This window comes from Pseudopipra pipra, chromosome W, assembly GCF_036250125.1.
Source record: "Pseudopipra pipra isolate bDixPip1 chromosome W, bDixPip1.hap1, whole genome shotgun sequence".
Classification (NCBI taxonomy): Eukaryota; Metazoa; Chordata; class Aves; order Passeriformes; family Pipridae; genus Pseudopipra; species Pseudopipra pipra.
Window position 1 is genome coordinate 29,924,261 of NC_087580.1, and position 18,876 is coordinate 29,943,136.

At 53.0% G+C, this 18,876-nt stretch overlaps 1 protein-coding gene across 1 annotated transcript in view; it reads right to left on the reverse strand.

Moving 5' to 3' along the window:
• Positions 1-18,876, reverse strand: part of LOC135404965 (uncharacterized) — an 801,303-nt gene that overhangs the window by 666,838 nt on the left and 115,589 nt on the right. Inside the window, 3 exon segments of the mRNA XM_064639689.1 lie at positions 12,300-13,016; positions 14,586-14,940; positions 15,865-15,874. Of these exon segments, the coding sequence (XP_064495759.1) occupies positions 12,300-13,016; positions 14,586-14,940; positions 15,865-15,874 (1,082 nt within the window).

Sequence of the window (18,876 nt, forward strand, 5' to 3'; positions counted from 1 at the left end):
TGGCATTCGCAGACAGGCGGGAGCTGCAGCTCCTGCACTTCTGGCTCTTCCTGGCCATCTCCCTGGCTGCCCTCCTGGCCAACGACCTCATCCTCAGTGCTGTAGCCTGTGACCACCACCTGCACACCCCCATGGGCTTCTTCCTGCTCAACCTCTCCCTCACAGACCTGGGCTGCATCTGCACCACTGTCCCCAAAGCCATGCACAATTCCCTCCATAACACCACAACCATCTCCTACAAGGGATGTGCTGCACAGGCCTTTTTCTTTCTGTTCTTCATGGCAGCAGAGTATTGTCTCCTCACCATCATGTGCTACGACCGCTACGTTGCCATCTGCAAACCCCTGCACTACGGGACCCTCCTGGGCAGCAGAGCTTGTGCCCACATGGCAGCAGCTGCCTGGGCCACTGGCTTTCTCGATGCTCTGCTGCACACAGCCAGTACATTTTCCCTGCCCCTGTGCCAGGGCAATGCCCTGGGCCAGTTCTTCTGTGAAATCCCACACATCCTCAAGCTCTCCTGCTCACACTCAGGCTACCTCAGGGAAATTCGGCTTCTTATGGTTAGTTCCTGTTTTGTGTTTGGTTGTTTCATTTTCGTTGTTTTCTCCTATGTGCAGATCTTCAGGGCTGTGCTGAGGATCCCCTCTCAGCAGGGACGGCACAAAGCCTTTTCCACGTGCCTCCCTCACCTGACCGTGGTCTCCCTGTTTGTCAGCACTGTCCTGTTATCCCACCTCAAACCCCCCTCCATCTCCTCCCCATCCCTGGATCTGGCACTATCAGTTCTGTACTCGGTAGTGCCTCCAGCACTGAACCCCCTCATCTACAGCCTCAGGAACCAGGAGGTCAAGGATGCCATAAGAAAAACAATGACTCGATGCTTTTCAGGAGCAATTATGTGCCAGGTTTCTGGTGTGTAGCATTCAGAATGGGACTCCTTAATGGCCCAGCCTTCCTGCTCAGGTTTGTTGTGGAGGTCATCAGGTTGTTCTTGCAATAATTTTCTGTGCAATGAAATATTACTATGCATCTGCCTTCTAATTTCATGTCTACCCATTGAATTTGACCCAGAGATGTATAAATGATGAATTGTACTGGCTGAGTATTTAAACAAAATAAAGAACCCTGCAGTGCCTTCTTTGTCCAAGACCCTTCTTCTCAGATGTTCCTAAAGGACAGCACACTGCAGGACAGGGTGTATTTGCAAACGGGAAGGGGACAATAATCCCAGCCCAGCAGCACTGCCAGGGAGCAGCAGGGCTTGGTCTTTGCAGAGCTGCTCTCTTGCCCCTTCCACACTGTCCTCCTGAGCCCTTTTCTCAGTGTGAGGCCTGAGTGCTCTCTGAGCACAGTCCTGTGGGGTGGAAGCCCTTGGAGCACAGGCAGGGACAGGCCCTGGGAACTTGTGAAGCAGAACTGGGCTCCCTTCCAGCATCTCCAGGATACTGGGGGATCTTCTGAGGGCAGGGAATGTACTGGGTCACTTCTTCTGTGACTATGCTCCAGGGCTGGAACTCTCCTGCAGTTTCCCCATGACACTCCTGCTCTCTGCTTTCCAGGTTTCATTTTCAGATCCAGTCTTCCCCTCCTGTTCACAGGGACATCCTGGGAGTGCTTCAGAGCTGCCATCCTGGGGCAGCTCCTGCCCAGCGTGGGCAGGCACAAGGTCTCTCCAGCTGCTCCTCTCACCTCCCAAGGGCCACTGTTTTCTGCAGCCTCCTCCTCCTTGCCCAGCACAGCCCTCCTGGCACAGTTGGACACAGCCCTTGTTCTACCCCCTCCTCAGGCACCTGCCCAACCCCCTCAGCTCCTGCCTGATGGCCAGAAACCTTCAGGGCAGGGAGGCACTGGGGAAAATGCTGAGGAAACCTTTCAGCTGCACTCAAATCCAATTGGAGGGGTTGGCCTCCTGGGAGAAATCCCTTTTAATTCTCCAGAGCCACCAGGACAACTTGTGTTGTGTCCTGGGCACTCCTCTGGAAGTGTGGGCTATGGAAAAATTTTGGTGTCAGGGCTATTGAGAAGGCTGGGCAGTGTCACTGGGAGACCTCTCCCAAACACTTGCAAAGGCCAGAGCCATCCCAGAGCTTCCTGGGGCCTTGGCAAAGGCAGACATGGAAGCAGTCTGCAAACAGGGCAGCAAGGAGGGTTGGGAGACTTCCAGCTCAGGCTGGGAAGGGGATAGGGCAAGTCCTCCTGCAGCCATTGCCAGGCATGGGAAGGACAAGGCAGGGATTGCAGAACCGCTGTGGGAGGGAATAGAAGAGGATCTTGACATGACTTGACATGTTGTCCTGTTGTCTCCTTATGGCCAGACTGGTGACAGCTGGACTGAAGAAGTGGAAGATGTGGTGGGTGGGAAGTTGGCTGAATGAAGAGTGTCAAATAAAATCCATGGTACAAAGTCCTCTTGGCAGCAACTTACTGGTGAAATCCCTCAGTGAGCAGCCCTTGAACACCACTATAGAACATCTTTATTATCTCTCTGTACAATGGGACAAAATGTATTTTCCAGTCCTTTGTGGATGATGCCAAATTTCAGGGAGCCCTTGAGCAACCTGTCCTGGTTTAAAGACACATTTTGGGGCAAGAATTCCAATAAAATGAATTCCCTTCCCTTTTATTACAAACCAGTGCAAGAAGACAAAATACAAGGAGGTATAAGTGAAAACAACAAGAGTTTACTGACAAGAAATACAGCAGCAAAACCAGCAACACCAACAGAAGAGTTCAAAGCAACAACAGAGAGAGAAATTGCCTCCTCTCTCTCCACCTGCCCCAACTCCCTTTTGTAAACAGATAAAAACAGGGATCCACACGTGCCTCCCTTCCCCCTTTTCCTCCAGGGGAGAGAGGGGGCAAAGCAAACTCTGGAAAACTCTCTGGTCTGAGATCAATTGTGCTGTCCAAGAACACACTGACTCCAGAGGTGTCCAAGCGGGGCAGAGCCGGTGACTCCGGTCCGTGCGGCAGCAGGGGGGAGGCAGTGGCTCTGCTTGATTCCATGGAGTTCTGGGGAGGCACAGTGGGCCCTTGGTTTCATGAGGATCTGAGATGTCTCAGGGTTCCTTTTGTTCCAACGAGACCCCACATGTCACAATGGTCCCTTGGTTCCATGAGATTCCACAGTGTCCCTGCATCCCTTTGGTTCCATGAGGCCCTGCAGTGTCACGGTGCCACTTGATTCCGTGACATTACAAAGAATCAGAATGGCCTCTTGATTTAAGGCCAACTGCACATGGGGCTGCCTTGGGGGGAGTGTGGGCACCCAGACAAGGGAGTTGTCACCTCCATGGACTCAGCCCTGGGGTCACCACATCTGGACTGGTCTGTCTGTCTGTGAGGTTCCCCATTCTGGAGGAATGAGGAAGAACTGGAGAGGGTCTAGAGGAGGTCTGACAGGATGGAGCTTTTCTCCATATTGGAAATAGAATGAAATCTCCACAAAGAGTAGTACTGAAGGTTCATACTGAAGCTGAGGGAAAAGAAATGTCACTCAACGGGGACCCTTGTGGTGCAAGAGGTGACCCAGAGGGAGTCAGGATCAGCCCATGGCTTTGTGTTCCAGGGAATAGCCAGAGCTGGTGCAGAGACATCAGGGAGGGTCTAGAAATGCTGCTGGGAGGGGGTGGGAAAGCAGGAGGGGTGTGTGCAGCCTGCAAGGCCAGAGCAGCAGCAGGGCCAGGGCAGGACAGCCTGCAGGAGAGATGGCCAAGGGCTCTGGCAGGGCTGCAAGGCCCAAAGGCACCCAGGCCTTTGTCCCCTTGCCTCTGGCAGCTGCCTCTGCCACTCAGGCCACCACAACCAACTTGCCTGGCAGGTTCTGCCCTTGGTTTCTGCCTCGCCCCTCCCTCAGGAGCCTGGCAGGGGTTGCCCAGTTTTGGCCTTTGTTGTTGCTCCCCCTCCCATCCCAGTGCCCCCCAAACAGCCCTGAGCCAGCCGGGAGGGACAGGATCTGCTGGGCCAGGGCCTGGGGCTCAGGCCTTGGCCTTTGTGCTCCACAAAACCAAGGCAGGCTTTGCTCAGCATTGCAGGGGCCTGCCCAGAGCCTTTGTCTGCCTGCACTCCTGGCCTCCAAGGAGCTGCTCCAAGGAGTCCCTGGGGAGGCTTTGTCAGTGCCTGCCCTCAGTGGGGCCCAGCAATGCTTCAAGGCACTTGGAGTTTGGCTTCTGACTTCTTCAGCAGCTGCTTCAATCTTCTCTCAGTACCTCAGGATCATGGGCTGGGCTGCAAAACCACCGTGGGGCTCATTAAATTCCAGAAATCCCTCAGGATCTCTTTGTCTTCCTTTAATTGTCTTCAAGGCAATTTCAAAACAAGTCTTCCAAGTTTGTACTTTTTTTGTTTTAATTCAATTATGGATATTTTTTAGTTCTTAAAAGAGGTGATAGAGGTGTTCTCCAAGTGATCTTGATGCTGAGTGTCTCCTCAGGAGATCCACACTGATCCTGGATGATCAACATTTCTCCTCATCCCCCAACCTCACCAATTCTGACATGGCCCATCTTGGACTGACAGCTGATGCAGCTCCAAACACACCGTGGGACCCATTAAAACATTGAAAAACAAATTATTTTTCTTTCTTTAATTGTCTTCAAGACATCAACAACTAAATAGAGTTGTTTTGTAGTTTAGCTAAGGAGGAGGATTTTAAAGTGGAAGTCATGAAAAATATATTTTTTGATGAAAGAGAGTGATTTACACAGAGCCTTGGGATGCAAGAGGGTCAGGGTGCAAAGGATTTGGACACAAATATAAGGGGGCAAAAGAGATTACTAGCATTTTAATTATTGACCAGTTTAACAGTTATCAAGTGATTCAATAGCATGTGCTACAATTTTAACAGTGACTGAATTATAGATTCCCAATAACAACATTCCCACCACAGTCAATTCACACCCACACCCAGGCAGAGATGTGTGGACACATCAATAGCTGGGTGTGGAAAGGTCCCTCTCCAAAATTCTCCTTGTTGTCAGGGAAACACTCCCCCAAATCCCTTTGTGTTTCCCACCAGGCAAGGGTCAGAGCTGGAGGAGTGTTTGTTGAGGGGGATCAGAATTGTCCTGGGCATCAGGGAGGGTCTTTGGAGTGTTGCAACCTGGAGCCTTCCCGAGCTGGGAGAGGCTGCCAGAGGTGTCCCACTGAGAGGGAGGTGCTGGGGAGTTGCCAGGGCCTCCCTCAGCCCCGCTGGTTGTGGGCTCCCAAGGGGACTGGCTTTAGTTATCTGCTGAATTTCCATCCTGGTGTCAGGAATGACTGGAGTTTCCAAAACATTTTGAAATTGTATCCTAACCAATCCATTTGGGTTACGATTCAGGTAGGGAACGTTCCAAGGCTATCCCGTGTTCCCCATCTCTTACACCCATTCAAGTCAGCTGGATGGTTTATTGACAATGTGTCCCAAGGGGCGGCACCTCGGATGCCATAGAAACCCCTCCCCCTGGATTAGGAAACCTTTGGAATTCAGGAGGTGTTCCAGTGAAGCATGACAATGAACAGCAACTTTCCTAAAGCCCAGACCCCAGCAGAACAAAGCCAGGCCCCCTCAGTGGCAGAGCAAAGGTCCCCCATCCCTGTGTCCCTGTGGCCGCTGAGGCGGCAGCGCAGGCCCGAGGCGGTGCCGGGTCCCGGTGCAGCCGGGGCAGAGCGGCGGCTGCGCGAGCGGCAACCCCGGCGGTGAGTGCGGCAGCCCCGTGGGAGCGGCGGCTCCGGGCACAGACGCCGGCGGCAGCCGCTGTGGCTCCTGGAACCGAGTGGCCATTGGGACACTGCAGGGCCTCCTGGAATCCAGGGGCCGGTGGGACACTGGGGAGCCTCTTGGAGCCAAGGGAACCCTGGGATGTTTTGGAACATCCTGGAATCAAGGAGCCATTGTGACACTGCAGCACCTCATGGAACCAAAGGAGCTCTCAGAGTTTCTGCAATGTCATGGAATCAAGGGGCCATTTCTGGCAGGATGCTCTGTTCTGATAATACCTAAACAATGGTCAGAGAATGCAAACAATGCACACTCTCTGTGATGAGTTACTGCTGGTGTCAATGTGCTGTTTTTATATTGAATTCTGCTAAACCCAAAATGGTTCATGAAACTTCAAACACACATCCTGCTTTCTGAAGCAGGATTTGACAGAGAAGCTGCTCCCTGGCCTGCAAATATGTCCGGCAGTCAAACCCTTGATAACTATAAAAGCCCCGTCCAACTGTCATGGGGCAGATTCTTCCACAGACTTCCTTGAAGTGTGTGGAGCTTCTGCCATGAAGCAGGGACAGCTCTTCATGGTCACTGCCGAGGGGTTGGGTGGAAGAAAAAAGAATTAACCCCTGTCATTGTGTGATGAGTTACCTCAATGTCTGCTTCAGGATTGTTTCTTTTTGCTGGCTTTGATCCAATTGCTTTAATAGAGTTACTTTGATAGACTCCACTGTCCTATCTTACACTATACTACTAGGGGTTTTTGGCTTTTATAATTTGAAGTAAATAATTCTCTTTAAGGTCTTTCATCTGTTCACTTGTCTGATCAATTTTTTGTTCATTTGTCATAATAAATCATTGTTTTTATAGAAATATTTCTGATTTGCCATCACTAAAACTTGCAGGACAAAGTGATTGAATCACATCTCTATAATTCCTTCAATTGAAACCAAAATCTGAGTCTGAGATTGGATCCAGCCATCCCCAGGCTCCTCTCTGAGAAGGAATTTAGAAAGCAAGTGGGTCCTTTGTGCACCTTGTAGCTCAATGAGTTTAGCACAGAATCCCCCTGCACGCACACAAACACACAGGCATGGGAATCTACACACACACTCCTGTTCATCCCTACACAGACATAACCCAGACAGACTCGCAGGGTAACCCCACACACCATTCCCACATCACAACATGAGAACGGTTAGAAAAACATAAAATATGTACACCAACCATCACTGCACTGCAGCATTCACAGGATGTGACACCTGTGTCCACTTCTGAAATGTTACAGCCATTCTACACAACCTTTATTTCCTGTCAGCTGAGTATTCTATCAGTTGCATTCTAAGATGAAACTCCAGGCAGATGAACAGCTGAACTTGTTCCACATTTAAACGCTGTTGCACATTTTTAAATGGAGAAAGGGAAACTGCTCAGTGTTCAAATGAATGAAACACAGTGAGCCACAAAAGGCAAAAGTACAAAGTGTACAGCAGCTTCCTGGAGTTACAGATCTGCTCAATTTTTTATGTTTGGCATTCAGAGACCATGTTTAAATTTATTAAACTACTCTTGTTCTGCCCCCTCACCCCTTTTTTGGAGTGTTTCAATTGCCTTTCCTTCTTCCAACAGCTGTGACAACTGTTAAAACAATCAGTAAAATTAAGTCCCCTCTATAATCCCTTAGTCAACGTTACATTTTAATCAGAGGTTGAGGAAGATTTCCTGTTACAAGTGCACTGATTCATTTAAAATTATTAAACTGACACATATGTCAAAATGAGCAGAAACATTTATTGCATCTGTTAGCTCATTCACTATTAGTAATTATTAGTGCTATTGTTATTGCTGAAAGAGCAAAAATTCAAGAGTGCAGCTGGCTTTAAGTTATTGCATTCTTTAACATGTTCTCCCTTAAAATCAAAGCATACCTAGTGATGGTCAGACAGATGTCTCTGCACTCTCAAAATGTTCAGACAATTTTTAGCTTGAATCCTCTCTACCCTCATCCATAACACAAGAACTGCAGAAACTACAATACCTATTTCCTATGTCCTTATGCTCACATGTGCATATGCCTGTCACAATATGTAGTCAAATCACAATTACTATGGATATTAATTATGTGTCAAACTCTGGGGTTTATTAATTGAGACAGGGAAGCAGATATGTTTCTGAATGTTAGTTCTTTCTCTGTGTCCATTCAATCCCATACATTCAATCTCAAGCCCTGCACTCACACAATATACTGGGAGTGTTTTAAGATGGCTTTTAATTGAGCCAAAGAGGAAGAAAAAAATTAGTTCAAACCTTGCACCAGAGCCAAAAAGACATGTGCCCCAATTTCACTGAAATGCATCTACTCTAAGAGGCTTATCTAAACTAATCATTCAAATTAGCTGTAAGAAGGTACATTCAAGACAGTTCCTTTGGGGAGGTTGGGGGGGACAAAGCATTCACAAAAAAAAAACCAAAAAACACCAAAAAAAGCCCAACCTAACACTCAACTTATCATCTCTTTATATATTTTATAAAAAACGTGCCACTGTAGTAAAAGCTGTAGAAACTGCATTCTTATATTTCTGAAGCTATCTTGCACTATACACAGCGCGCTGATCTATAAACCATATCTGAAAGGGGACCCTCTCCTGTTTATTTTCTGTTATTTACCCCGGAACATCACAGTGGGTTTTCCCTGCGCCCCCTTCCCAAACTGTGCTCCCCCCAGCCAGGCTGTTTGCTACTTCCCGTCTCATTTCAGCACCGTGCGATGGCCGCCATTCCCTTTTCCTGCCTGGCTCAATTCCCCCCAGCCCTGCGCTGTGCAGGCAGTAAGGACAGCGAGTGGGCATCTCCCTCTAGCACACTGTCACCTCCCGAGCAGCCTCTGCGCCGCTGCGGCCGGGGCGATGCGGTCCCTGCTCTTCCTGGCGGTGCAGGGAGAGCGGCTCCGGCAGGCAAAGTTCTCCCCAGTCCATGTGCACCCAGCCTTGGAACAAAGCCTTGGAAATCTTTTATCCATACACGGGATGACTGGAACCATCACTTACATCAGGGTTATCTCTACGTGCTGTCTTTATGCCCTCTGACATCTAATGCATGGTTTTTAAAACAACAGATGAAAGGGGTTGCACTTCTTAAAGGTGCAAGGAACACTCAATTCAACCCTCACAGTTGAATAAATAACACTACAATAAATACTGACATCAGAAAAACATCTATTTTAAGTCCTGGAAACCAGAAAAGGGACTTTCCACGTGGGTGTCCTGTCATCCAGAACTAGAAGGGAAGAATTCAATAGAATAAAGAAGTCTATAAGTGTTCTGTCCAAGATCAAGGTGAGATTCTCTCTCTTCTAACATTTCACTGACCTAGGAAGCAAGAATTTGGCACAGAATTAATACCGGAGAAAAATGAGACCAGTGAAAGATCCTGAGCTCAGGAGAACCTGACTGTGCTGGGGAATCAGAGCTTTCACCCTGGGAAATGAACTGCTCTGAAAGAGTGGGAAGAAACCAGGAACAAAGGCTGAGTTCAAATGCTCCAGAGTAAACAACTCCTTCCTCACCAAAAGGTCTGAGCTCCCCTTAACTCATCTCTCGACATCCATGGAAATAAAAGAGCCTGACCTTGAATCCAAGGGAAACAAATTCCAGGGCTTAAGCTGGAGCAAGGTGGGGGGGATGTGTCACTCCTCTATGACATCACATGCTCTCAGTGATGTCACATCCTTCCTGTGACATCACACCTACCTTATGACATCACATCCTCCCCATGACACCACATCCCCTCTATGACATCATGTCCTCCCCTGTGACATCACATCCTCCCCAGGACATCGCATCCTTGTTGTGATATCAAGGCTCCTCTATGATGTCACATCCATCATATGACATCACATCTCTCCTGTGATACCATATCATCCCTGTGACGTCTCATCCTCCCCTGTGACATCACATTGTCCCTGTGGCATCACAGCTCTGCTGTGACATCACATCCTTCCTGTATCTTATATCATCCCCGTGACATCACCACCTCCCTGTGACATCCCATGCTTGCCTGTGACATCGCATCCTCCCTGTGACATCACATCCTTCTTGTGACATCACATCCTCCCTGTGACATCACATTCTTTTTGCGACATTAAGGCCCCTCTATGACATCACATCCATCATATGACATCACACCTCTCCTACGATCTCCTATCATCCCTGTGACGTCACGTCCTCCGCATGCCATAAAAACTCCTTTATGATGTCACATTCCATCATATGACGTCACATCTCTAATGTGGTCTCATATAATCCCTGTGACATCACATCCTCCCTGTGACATCAGGTCCTCCCCTCTGACATCACACCCTTCCGGTGACATTACATCCTCCCCTATGACTTCACAATCATCATATAACATCACACCTCCACATGACATCACAGCTCCCCTATGACACCACATCTTTCTTGTCACATCACATCTCTCCTGTGATATCATATCATCCCTGTGATGTCACATCCTGCCCTGTGACATCATATCATCCCTGTGTCATCAAGGCTTCCCTATGATGTCACATCCATCATATGACATCACACATCTCCTGAGATATCATATCCTCCCTTTGACATCATGGCATGCCCTGTGACATCACATCGTCCCCATGACATCTCAGCCCCTCCGTGACATCACATCCTCCCTGTTACATCACATTTTTCTTGTGACATCACAGTTTGCATATGACATCACACCCCCTCCTGTGACATCACATCTCCCATATGACATCACAACCATATGGCATCACATCTCTCTTATGACGTCACATCCATCATATGACATCACACCCTACCTGACACGTCGCACCTGCCCGTGACATCACATCCTTCATGTGACATCACATGTCCCCTATGACATCACAGCCACCATATGACATCACATCTCCCCTATGACAGCACGCCTACCTTGTGACATCACATCCTTCCTGTGACATCATATCTCCCCTATGAGGAGATGTGATATCCATCATATTCTGGGATAATGCAGGACCACATGAAATCAAAGGAATTCTGGGACACTGTCGAACCTCCTGCAACCAAGGGTTCCTGGTGACATGTGTGTCCTCCTGGAACCAAGGGAGCCCAGAGATATTTCTGAACCTCCCAGAATCCAGGGGCCATTGGGACCCTGCAGAACCTCCTGCATTCAAGTGCTCCTTGTGAAACTGCAGGCTCTCCTGGAACCCAAGGATTCCTGGAACACTGCAGAGCTCACGGAACCAAGGGGCCACTGACCCACTGCAGCTCCATCTGAAGCACAAAAGACCCTGGGACAGTGGGAAATTTCCAAGAATCCAAAGGGCATTTGGGGACTGCAGGGCCTCATGGAACTAAAGGAACCTTTGGAGACTGTGGAAGCTCATGGAATCCAGGGGCCATTGTGACATGTGGGGCCTCCTGGAAGCAAAGGAACCCTGAGAATTTTTATGGGAAAAAGTTAAGGCAGGAGCTGCTGCTCTCAGTTAATTCAGATCAACAAGGAGTGTTTTGGCCTTGACTGGTGTTTTCCATCCAGAGAGTGCTGTTTGCCAAAGTGGAAACCACTTGGAACGCTCTGCATGGCAGCCTGTGTTTTTGTCTGGTGGCTGAACACAGCCAGCACATGAGGGGAGGGGAATGTGTGGGATCAGGGCACTGCTTTGGGGCCATGCTGGGAATTCCAGTGGACTAAAAGACAAAGCCCAGGTGCTGTTTCCAAAGGAACCCCAATGAAAGGGGGACACCGGAAAGATGGGCGGACAAGTCCCGTAATGGAACTCTGTGTGTGCAGCCTCATTTTCTCCTTCAGCAGCCACAGGAGAGGGGGCAAAAAGTGGGGGTTGGGCCCCCAAAACTGTTCAGGTGGAAAATTGGAGACTGAGGGGACAATGGGAAAGTGGGAGGAACAGGGAGAAGGGTGGAAAAGGGGAGGTGGTCTGGCAGGCCTGATGGCCCCATGGGGGTCTTTGGGCACAGGGGAGTTGGCAATGGGTGGTGGCCCCCCTGAGCTCCCAACTTACTCTGGGGTTCTGGAGGCTGCTGGATCCAATCTCAGCCTTGGGACAACTGAAACAACAGTTTCAGTTTAGAGAAATTAGAGAGGTGTAAGTGAACCACTTTTGTCCCCAAGGTTTTAATGATGGCAAATCAAATCTATTGATTTATTTAGGGTTCCAAATGACCAGACAAAAAATCTTCATCAGAATTATTTACTGCACAAGACAAACACTAAAACTACCAGGAGTACAGGATAAGATAGGACAGTGCTCTACACTAAAGCAATTGTTGAAGCAATTCTACTCAAGCTGGCACAAAGCAATAATTCTTAATTGGAGATGGATGGAACTCCCCCAGACCAATGCTCGTGGGGAGATCTCTGCTCTCAACCTCCAGCAGTGACCTTGGGGGGTCCCCAGCCAAGGCAGGAATCTCCACACACCCCCCAAGAAGGGTTCTGTTGGAAGAACGTGCCTCTGTTAAAGGGGACTGGCCCTTTGTGGTGGAAAGGGATGGACTGACAGTCACTGGACTCCAGGGGTTGCCTCAACACCAGGGGCTTCATTAGGGGTGGAAGCAGCGGCCGAAGCTCTTCCTGCAGTCGGGGCACTGGTAGGGCTTCTCTTACCGGTGGGTCCGTTGGTGTTTGGTTAAGACACCAATCTGGGTGAATCTCTTCCCACACTCCCCACACTTGTAGGGCCTCTCCCCGGTGTGGATGCGTCGGTGGGTGACAAGATGGGATTTCTCCTTGAACCGTTTCCCGCAGTCGGTGCAGCAGAAGGGCCTCTCATCCCTGTGCGTCCGCTCATGCGTGTAGAGATTGCCCCTGGTTGGAAACCTCTTCCCACATTCCAAGCACTTGTAGGGCCGTTCCCCAGTGTGGATGCGATGGTGTTTGCGGAGGGTGGAGCTGTGACTGAAGCTCTTCCCACATTCCCTACACGTGTAAGGACATTCTCCAGTGTGGATGTGCTGGTGGGAACGAAGGTGAAAGCTCCGGTTGAAGCTCTTCCCACATTCCTCACATGTGTACGGCCGTTCCCCACTGTGGATGCGCTGGTGGGTGCAGAGGTGGTACCTCCGGCTGAAGCTCTTCCCACATTCCTCACACTTGTAGGGCCGTTCCCCGCTGTGGATGCGCTGGTGGGTGCGGAGGTGGTAGTTCTGGCTGAAGCTCTTCCCACATTCTCCACACGTGTAGGGACGTGCCCCAGTGTGCATGTCCTGGTGTCGGAGCACGTGAGAGCTCTGACTGAAGCTCTTCCCACATTCCAAGCACCTGAAGGGCTTCTCTCTGCTGGGAGGCTGCTCAGGGACCACCAGGTCAGAGCTCTGGCTCAAGCTCCAGCTGCCTTCCTGGCACAGGCTGGCTCTTTCCTCCTCAGAGCACCCTGGGATGGCTTTGGAGCCCCTCCTGCGGGGGGATCTCCGGCCCTTTTCCTCCCCGCTGCCTTCCTGCACCGTGGAGCCCTTCAAAACGGCCTCTCCCACCAGGGTCTCACAGGGGGATTTGTCCTCCGGGCTCTCCATCCTCAGCTCGGGGCCTGGGGCAGGAAGCAAGAAGGACAGGCAGGGGATTTGCCTCCGGCCCACAGGGAAGGCCAAGGACATCCCCCCAACTCCGGCCCCGGCAGGACGGCGGCGCCAGCGGGGTTGTCCTGCAGCCGGGGCCATGCTCGGCTGACAGAGCCAGCACAACACCCGCCCAAAGGGACACTGACTTCCTCCTCACCTGCCTGGGGGGCCCAAGGCATCTTCCTCTTCCTCACAGCCTCCTCCTCCATCCGCCCAAGCTTTGGGAAGGACAAATCCTGATGGGGGGGAAAACAAGGGCTGAGCGCGTTGGCTTGGGGGTTCCTCCTAGAACTCACTGGGCGTCTTGTGTCCATAAAACCCTCCAAAATACCAAGATTCAGGCAAAAAAAACCCCAGAAATAGCAAGAAGACACTCGCCCCCCCAAACTGCAAAAAGTTAGAGTTAAACCAAAAAATACTCCAAACTATGAACATGCAGCCCAAAAAAATTCTCCCAGAAGTTCCCCATCTCTGTTCTCTTCCCTCTGGGGTTCAGAGGGTCACCCCTGACTGACCCTCTGACTCCTCTGTGGTGTTGGGGGTCCCAAGGGTCCCTTCTCCTCTGACTCTCGCCTTTGGGTGCACGTTCCCAGACATTCCTCCTCTCCAGGTTCTCCACTTCGTTGTCCCAGGGATCCCAGGGGTCCCCACTGTCCAGGCTTCCCCTTCTCCGTGTCCCCCATTTCAGGCTCCCAGGGGTCCTGAGGCTCCTCCCTCTCCGTGCTCCCCCCTCCAGGCTGCCAGGGGTCCCCCAGCTCTGCCCTCCACACTCCGCAGCTCCCGGGCTCCACACCCACCCCCGGCACTCCCAGGGGGCCCCAAACCCGCTGTGTCCCCCCCGCCGGCACCGGGCTGACAATGGAGCCGGCGGGGCCTGACCCAGCAACACCAACCCCCATCGCAGGGGGGGACCCACACAAGGGCCAGCTGTGCCCAGGGCAACCAAACAGCCCCACAGGTGGGGGGACACCAGAGGCTGCCCCAGGGCAATGAGAGCAGGGAGCGGATTAGGCTCCCTGACACGTGGGCGGGCTCTGGGTTCAGCCTGACCAGGGGCAGTTTGGCACCAACAGCACGGCCCCGACCGCTGGCTCAGCACAGGGGGCCCGAGCTCCCCCATCTCCAGGCTCTCAGGGCTCTCTAAGCTCCCCCCTCTCTCCAGCCTCCCCCGCTCTCCAGGGAACAAGGTATGGGGACAATAAGGCACCCCCACTGCACATCCACTCCCACTCTCCCTCCCTCCCTCCTCCCCCTACCCCCCTTTCCCACCCCTTCTTCGAGCTGTTCTTCTGTGTGGATGTGCTTGTGCCGGATCAGGTGGGAGCTGTGGCTAAAGCTCTTCCCACACTCCCCACACTTGTAGGGCCTCTCCCCGGTGTGGATGCGCCGGTGGGTGACAAGGTGGGAGTTCTGCTTGAAGCCCTTCCCACAGTCGGTGCAGCGGAAGGGCCTCTCATCTGTGTGCGTCCGCTGGTGCACGACGAGATCTGAGCTGGTCCGACACCTCTTCCCACACTCCCCACACTTGTAGGGCCGTTCTCCAGTGTGGATGCGTTGGTGGGTGCGGAGGGTGGAGCTGTCCCTGAAGCTCTTCCCACATTCCCCACATGAGTAGGGTCGTGCCCCAGTGTGGATGTGCTGGTGCTTGAGGAGGTCACAGCTCTGCCTGAAGCTCTTTCCACATTCCAAGCATCTGAAGGGCTTTTCTCTGCTGGGAGGCTGCTCAGGGACCACCAGCTCAGAGCTCCGCCTCAAGCTCTGGCCGCCTTCCTGGCACAGGCTGGGTCTTTCCTCCTCAGAGCACCCTGGGATGGCTTTGGAGCCCCTCCTGCGGGGGGATCTCCGGCCCTTTTCCTCCCCGCTGCCTTCCTGCGCCGGGGAGCCCTTCAAAACGGCCTCTCCCACCAGGGTCTCACAGGGGGATTTGTCCTCCAGGCTCTCCGTCCTCAGCTCGGGGCCTGGGGCAGGAAGCAAGAAGGACAGGGAGGGGATTTGCCTCCGGCCCACAGGGAAGGCCAAGGACATCCCCCCAACTCCGGCCCCGGCAGGACGGCGGCGCCAGCGGGGTTGTCCTGCAGCCGGGGCCATGCTCGGCTGACAGAGCCAGCACAACACCCGCCCAAAGGGACACTGACTTCCTCCTCACCTGCCTGGGGGGCCCAAGGCATCTTCCTCTTCCTCGCAGCCTCCTCCTCCATCCGCCCAAGCTTTGGGAAGGACAAATCCTGATGGGGGGAAAACAAGGGCTGAGGGCATTGGCTTGGGGGTTCCTCCTGCCCAAGTCCATCTCTAGAACTCACCAGGCATCCTGTGATCATAAAAACCTCCAAAACACCAAGATTCAACCCAGAAAAACCCAAACCACCGAGATTCAGGCAAAAAACCCCTCAGAAACAGAAGGATGAACCCCTCCCCCTAAACTGCAAAAAGTTAAGATTCAGCCAAAAAATACTCCAAAATATGAAGATTCAGCTCAGAAAAAGGTGTTTAATTGGGAGGATGAGGGAAGTGAGGTCATTTCATGGGGACTTGATTGAGTTGCTATATGTTAATCAAAAGCTGTATTACTGTAGTGTAACTTAAAACTCTCCAGGGCTTTTCCTCGAGGTTCTCTGGCCCCCTACTAGTTCGGGGCTGTTTCTCCAAACCACCAAACCACGTGTGCCAAACACTGTGGTTGGTCAGTGCCGACTGGGGGAGCGGGCACTCGGTGAGGGGATGAGAAAACTGCACCGGGAGCTGGGCTGAAAGAGGCTTCAGCACCACTTCTGATGGCCCAGGGGCAGCATCTGGCTTCTCCCAAACAGAGAGAGGGCACTTGTTCCTCTGCAGGGAGTCAAAGGCAGGAGGGTGACTCCTGCTGCATGGATGGAATGGCAGAGGATCCCTTGGGTCCCAAAGATAGATCAGCACTTAGGGATACAAATTTCTCTGCAAAGTCTGCAGTCAGTCTCCTCTCCTCTGGAGAGGAGATTGTGGCCATGGATGGGATTGCAGAGGCTCCCTCAGGCCCCCAGAAGGAATCAGCAACCAGGAAGAGACACAAAATGCCCTCTAAAGAGTTCGGGGGAAGTGTCCTGTAGGGAGGATAAAGTGTCACCCCACCAGGGTGGGGCTGGCAAGTGGGAGGCTGCTCCAGGGGTCTGCAAGAGGCCTCGTGCTCTGCTTGGCCCCACCACTGCCTGGTACCAACCCCCCCGGCTGCCCCCGGCCCTGGGCAGCTCTGCTGCCACAGGCTGTGCCCTCACCGTGGCCCTGCAATGGCCCTGCCTGTCCCTCACCCGTGGCCCTGCCCGTGGCCCTGTCCCTTGGCTCTCTCTCTGCCAGCTCAGTGTGGGGCACACGGGCTGGGGGTCCCTCCCAAGCCCCCCGGGTAGCCGGCGTTGGCTGGGGGGATGTGAGGGCTGGGCCTGCTCAGCACAGCCCCGGCCTCGTGCCCAGCGCCTCTTTCCTGACCCACACAAGACCTTCCCGGTCCCCCAGGGCTCCCCTGCTGCTGCCTCTGCTCCTGGCCCTGCCTTTGCTGCTCCCTTGGCTGGGGCAGCGGCTGCAGGGGGGGGATGGCAGCAGCTTCAGCTCCACGGCACTTCCTGGGGGGAGCTCAGCCCGGGGGGGACGGGCAGGGACCTGATGGGGATGGACAGGGGCCCAGCAGGGACAGCCAGGGCCTGCAGGGGAAGGCACAGGGACAACCTGGACCCCCACACTGACAGGGCTCTCTCTGCTCCTCCTTGCAGGTTCCGTGGCCAGGCACAGTTTGTGTTCCTGGGTGCCCACCATCTCAGCACTTGGAGACGCTCAAATCAGCGCCCGCAGCTCTGCAGCAAAGCCCCAGCTCACCTGGCACACAGGGGATGGACACAGCACCTGCTCAGGGATGGGCATTCACAGCTTCATCTGTTTTTTCCCACCACGGGGCTCTCCTTCCTCAGCAGCACCTCTGCCTTGCACTTATTCTCAGCCTCACCTCAGGGCCTGGGCTCAAGGATAGGAACCTGCAGGGAGGGGACATCACGTGCAAGCTGAGGGCTGCCTGCTTGCACTGGCCTCTGGGCTTCTTTCTCCTTCTACAACCAGCCCAGAACTCAGCCTGCTTTTCTAACACCACACATTTACAGACTAACCTTGGAGATAGATATGGACAGACATCTCTATCACCCTGGGGATAGAGCCTCAAGCATGTGCTGCCACAGGAATGGCAATCAGAGAATCACAGAATCAGCGGGGTTGGAAAAGACCTCCAAGATCATCAAGTCCAACCCTGGATCCAACCCCGCCGTGCTTCCCAGACCATGGCACTGATGCCACATCCACTCTCACCTCCAACACCTCCAGGGACACTGACTCCACCCCCTCCCTGCCCAGACCATTCCAAGGCCTGATTACTCTCTCAGCAAAAAATTCCTTCCCAATATCCAACCTAAACCTCCCCTGGCACAGCTCAAGACCCAGCCCTCTAGTCCTACTGCTGCTTCCTGGCAGAACAGCCCCACCCCCACCTGGCTCCAACCTCCTGGCAGGGACTTGCAGACAGTCAGGAGGTCTCCCCTGAGCCTCCTCTTCTCCAGCCTCAACACCCCCAGCTCCCTCAGCCTCTCCTCACACCACTTGTGCTCCAGAGCCCTCCTGCCTTCCAGCACATCAACACACCCCCAGCTTGGTGTCAGCTGCACATTTGCTGATGAAATGCCTGGTTCTGCATCTGCTGAAGATGCTCAAGGGGCAGCAGGACCAAGTCAGGGGCCTGGGAGGGGCTGGAGGAGCTGGGGAGGGGCTTTGGGGATTGGGGGTACAGACCAGTACTGACCAGTACAGACCAGGACAGACCAGTACCTCCTCACTGCTCCCCAGATCTCTCCTGGAGCTGGGCCACTCTGTCCTGGGACACCTGAGCCCCCCCAGTGCCCTCCCAGTACAGCCCAGTACCCCCAGTACAGCCCACTGTGTTCTTGTCCCAGGGTGCCGGGTGATCCCTCTTTGAGGGGGTTGGAAGGGATTTGAGGGGGGGCTGGGGGAGATTTGGGGGGATCTGGGGGTGTTTGATTGGAATTTGGGGGTTTTGGGGGCCTTTGGGTGCATTTGGGGGAATTAAAAGGTCTTTGGGGCACTGGGGGGTCAAAGGGATCTGTAGGAGGAGAGGATTAAATTTAAAGGGGTGTTGGGGGATATTTGAGGGGGCTAATGGGGCCCTGGGGGGAGAGGAGGGTCAGCACCACCAGCTTGCGATGCTGCAGTTCGGTGTTAAACCCAACCCTGAGACCCCCCTGGTGTCCCCAAGACCCTCTTGGTGTCCCCAGTTCCCTCCTTAACACCTCAAGACCCCCCTGGTGTCTCCATTTCTCGCAGGGCCTCCCCACGGCCCCAATTCCCCCTTGACACCCCCAATTCCCTTGTCCACAAATCCCTCCCAACTGTCTCCAAACCCCATCCCTGATGTCCCAAATTCTGCATCTCACCCCAGGACCACCCTGGACACTGACCCCAAAAACACCCCCCCCCCCCACACACACTCACAGAAAGGCCAAAGGCATCTGGGAATATGTTGGGGACAGCTGAGGGGCTCTGAGGGGCACTGGGTGA